This window comes from Coenobita brevimanus, chromosome 6, assembly GCF_032717465.1.
Source record: "Coenobita brevimanus isolate Jiangsu-jjx chromosome 6, ASM3271746v2, whole genome shotgun sequence".
Taxonomy (NCBI): Eukaryota; Metazoa; Arthropoda; class Malacostraca; order Decapoda; family Coenobitidae; genus Coenobita; species Coenobita brevimanus.
The window spans coordinates 54,235,288-54,239,897 of record NC_136959.1 but is presented as its reverse complement, the minus strand read 5'-3'; the positions used below and the strand labels follow the sequence as shown (position 1 = coordinate 54,239,897).

Below are 4,610 nucleotides of genomic sequence, written 5' to 3'. Positions count from 1 at the left end.
GCGCTAGATACTTATCGGCGCGCGGCTGGTGTGATTCTACCCTCTGGGGGCTTCTAGTATGTTATTGTTATTAACCCATCCAGTGTTGGATACTGCATAAAAATAAATGTGCTAACGTTGCAGTTTTCCTGTTTAAAAAAAAAAAAAAAAAAAAGACAAATTACTATTACAGTGGAACAAAATGACCCCAAGTTTGGTTGAAATCGGACCAACTCTGAATTAACTGTTTTAGCACAAAACAGATCATACTTTGGCCTTGCCCTGTGACCTTGACCTTTTGTTCCCAAATTGACCAACTTCATTCCCTTCCCGTGAACACTTCCACAGTGTTTGATTAAAATCGGATAAAAATGGTTTATGTTGACCTTGACCTTTGGTCCATTGCTCTAACAAACTAGGTTTACTGTTTGGCCGACCTTCAACCCTTCCACGAAAGTTTGGTGAAATTTGAAGTTTACTCTGGCCAGTCCTCGTCCATTTCACCAAGTTTAGTTAAACTCAGATGAACACTGATTTATAAGTTTGAAAAAGATATATATATCGTACCGTATACAGTATATGTACAACACACACACAAACAAAGCCCTAACGAGTTAAGAGACAGCACTAATGAAGGTGTGTTACCCACTAGGAAAGCAAGAATTACCCTTTAGAAAGTGTATAGCTGACTTTTGTATAACAATAACTGGTCCACTAGGAAAGCAAGAATTACCCTTTAGAAAGTGAATAGCTGACTTTTGTATAACAATAACTGGTAGGTGGCGGTATGCAGATAGCCAGGAAATTTAGTGTAGTCATACTGTATATCAATGTTTCATATTTTCAGCATAACTGTAGCGTGTTTACTATACTGTATCCTAACAAAGCTCCACAGCCATTTTCATCTCCGTTGATGGTCATGTGTTGCCAGATTGTAGGGTTGATGGCATTAGTAACCTTGGAAATTCATTCCTACGTCATAACCAAGGCCCATCGAATTTATTGCAACCACGAAATAATATCTAAGTTGTGGGAATGGTCCAGTTCCGTCAGGTAAAACCAGATCGACTACATTGCCGCCTGATGATCTATAGCGATCAAGGGTCACATCAGTTTAAACTCAAGTGGCGCCTTCATTTTTAGATATTATTGTTATTATTATTACTATGACTGCTACTACTACTATTACTATTATTATTAAATTTAGTCATGTAATGTCGCCAGGGTTGTAGGCGGGTCATGTACCCATACATCTTATAGTGCTAACCTTGCTTGGGAACCTTACAACTTTGAAGTGATTAGATCTCTATCCATTTATATTTTTACCATAAATTTTGCATACTATTTGTTAAGTACCGGTACTTAAATTCCGTGATGTATTTGATAAAATTCCTCCGGCTGCCTTCAGACGATTTTATTCAGCTTGTAGCGCGAGGGTATATCAATGAAATCCAAAACTTTTCCCATTCAAATAATCTCTCCGAAGCAGAATAAAATCGTCCGGTAGCAACAAGAATAAGATGAAGACGTCACTGGACTGAAGGGGTAATATATTATACAGTATATATATATGCCGGTATATATGCGAGTATGTATGTATGTATAATATATGTCCTTATACATGATTGTATAGTAATTGATATTGTTTTTCATTTTACAGCGGCGGCGGTGGTGTAGGTGGAGGTAGTCGGTGTTGTGGGCATTGTGGATCGCGGTTCTCCCTCTTCTTCAACAAGCAGGTGGAGTGTGGCGGCGGGTGCGGGCTGCCTGTGTGCCGCAAGTGTGCCCTTTGGAGTGCCGCAGACAAAGCCTACATCTGTCCAAAGTGTTCCAGCCGCACTAACAATGGTGAGTCCTGGCACGGGTACGGCAGGCAGCAGGATGGGGCAGGCAGGCAGGGTGGTAGGCCGTCGTGGTAATGAGCTCGGAATCTAACTCGAGGCTATGTTTTTAGTGGTTTATGAAACTTAGTTGCATCCTTTTCCTAAGCAATTTCTTATGCATATGCCATGGTATATTTTATCTGTTTGTCTGTATCTATGTACTTATCTATCTGTTAATCTATCTACCTGCTTGCCTGTCTATCCACCTACCTACCTACCTACCTACCTATATATCTTTCAATCTATCAATCTAATATAGATATAGTGATATAGATAATAGATATAGATATAGATAAACTAAGGAGTTAAAAATGTGTAGCATGCAAAATAAATTCCCCATGAATAGGTGGTATCCTACGTATCTTGAGTGCTACCCATAGTCGGATATTCTCATGCAGATTGTCACCTTGTGTTGGTCGGGGTAAATATTAAAATAACACCTCATTTCATAACATCATTGGCTAGACATTTCAGTTTCTGCAGTATGTCCGCATTGTGTGTGACAGTGATAAGCGGAATGTCCAGAATGTGTCCCAGTTAAACAAGGAGTTTTTCCTGCTTTTACCTACACAATGGGACAGACTGCATCAGAACGTATACCCCGTATTCTGCCATAGTAAGCCTCGTAGTACCGCTTCCTTAGCTGTTTATTTTACACATTGTATCTTATTATTATCCTGTTCGTTAATTGTGTCGTTCTGTTATCTGCATAGATTGCAACAGCAACACACAAGAGGATATTGAGATGTGCAAAATTAATCGCATTGCGAAATTTTCAAAGTCACACTGAATAGGACCCTTAGTGTGACGTGGCCCAATGGATGAGATGCTGGATGTTAAAGGATGCAGGAGTGAGCAGGACAAGGCAAGGAGAGTAGTTGTAGACACAAGCCACTTGGGTTGGTATGATATTATGACAAACGAAGTTTTACATATGTCTGTTTATCTATTGCCGGACGCGATAGATATGTACATCATCGCGAGAGGAAAGAGATGCATTTATATGTTACTTTACAGTAATTACATACAGTACAAGTAGTATCGTAACTCCAAGTGCATTCCTTGACGGGTATATTTATTTAAGTATACACTTTTCAGTTTTAAATGTTTCTGGGTACTTCTTATTCAGTACTATTGTTGAACAGCCAGAGGGTCTGTTCAGTAACATTGCCTATAGCATACATGAATGACGAGGTAGTTGGAGGTAGAGCTGTACACTGGAGGCATACAGTAGGTTGGCAGGGGAAGTGAGTTGTGGGTCTGTGAAGGAGGGCCAGTAAGATGGTGGGGAGGAGAGAGGTAGAGGTGGCAGGGGGAAAGCAGTACACTAACAGGTAGAGCAGTTATGCAGAACTGGCAGACAGACAGGGAGAGAGGTTGGGAGATACGCTACACTAATCGAGAGAGAGAGAGAGAGAGAGAATCAGAATATGCGGGGAAGGATCAAAATTATCACCATTATTATTATTATTATCATTATTATTATTATTATTATTATTCTCATGTGGCATTCTACGTCAGCCCGGTATAAATGTGTAACCTCAGTTCCATCAGTCTCCCAAAAATAAACAGTCGGTATCTGTAACCTTACTTCATTGCGACAGTTACCCGGTATATCATTTACTAAAGCTCTTGAGAAAATGTTAGCCAGCTTGCAGTGACAGAAATATCTTTTAGTGATGAACATTGATTAATAAAATACGTGGGTCAACAATGCAGGTTGTGTATGTTAAAAAAAAAAAAAAAAGTAAAGAAAAGAAATACGAGAAGGCAAGTACATTCAGATATCCGAAGGGAGTTGTGGCCCCGCCCCCCCTCCCATACAGAGCTTTGTGTATCCTGTTGAGGTAAATTAACTCGCCATGTTGGGAGGGAGAGAAACTCAGGTTAGAGCTTGAATTCTTCATTTTCTCTAACACGTCGGGCTACACAGACCCTATCTTCTCCGAAGATGAGTTCTGTGTTGCCCGACGCTTAGGGAAAATGAGGAATTCAAGCTCTAACGTGTGTCTGTCTCCCACCCAACATTTCCACTTGTCACAGTGGATCATATAGGCCTACATTTACTCGCCAGCTGGGAATCAATAGTTCATTGGGAAGGGAAGATGTGAGAGGGAAGATAATGGAAATGAAAAAGTTAGTTAGTGGTAAAGTGTAGAAAGGTGTTTGATGTAATGGTATAGGCTATTTAGACACGTATAAGAACGTTTTATGTTTTCATCACCTACCTTCCTCACCCCCCAGCGCGAAAAAGCGATGAGGCGGAGGTGAACGTAAGGAGCCACATCGAGGCTTTGGTGGAGGGTCAGGTTGGAGGACCACTTGACCACGTTAGGTCTACTCCACTTACTGATACGCCCATTCGTAAGTACTGACCACATACCTCTTCTGTTTTTATTACCCTTCTCACTATATATTGTCTTTGTCTTCTGTGTAGTCTTTCGTTATCTCTACTCTTCCCTTCTCCTCATTAATCGTTGTTATATCAGCCGTCTACTCTTCCATCATCTCTCCACATAATACTCTTTTATCCACCTCATGTAATTTCATTCTCGTATCTTCTTACTGATTTTCCATCCACCTCTGATATTTTCATTTTAATATATAAACTGTGTACTCTTTCATCCATCCCTACTTATTACTCATCCATTCATCTCATTGTGTTTTGTCTGTCATAATCAACTGTCATCTTTTCCATCCATCTTTACTTTCAATTCTTCCACTCCGTTATTCGTTATCGCGTACCTA

General features: G+C 40.2%; 1 protein-coding gene across 1 annotated transcript in view; it reads left to right on the top strand.

Moving 5' to 3' along the window:
- Nucleotides 1-1,014: 1,014 nt before the first annotated feature.
- LOC145401265 (uncharacterized) overlaps nt 1,015-4,610 on the top strand; it is a 308,557-nt gene continuing 304,961 nt past the window's right edge. The window contains exons 1-3 of the mRNA XM_080273595.1: nt 1,015-1,082; nt 1,640-1,827; nt 4,107-4,226. Coding sequence (XP_080129721.1) covers nt 1,015-1,082; nt 1,640-1,827; nt 4,107-4,226 — 376 coding nt within the window. The remainder of the gene's footprint in view (nt 1,083-1,639; nt 1,828-4,106; nt 4,227-4,610) is intronic.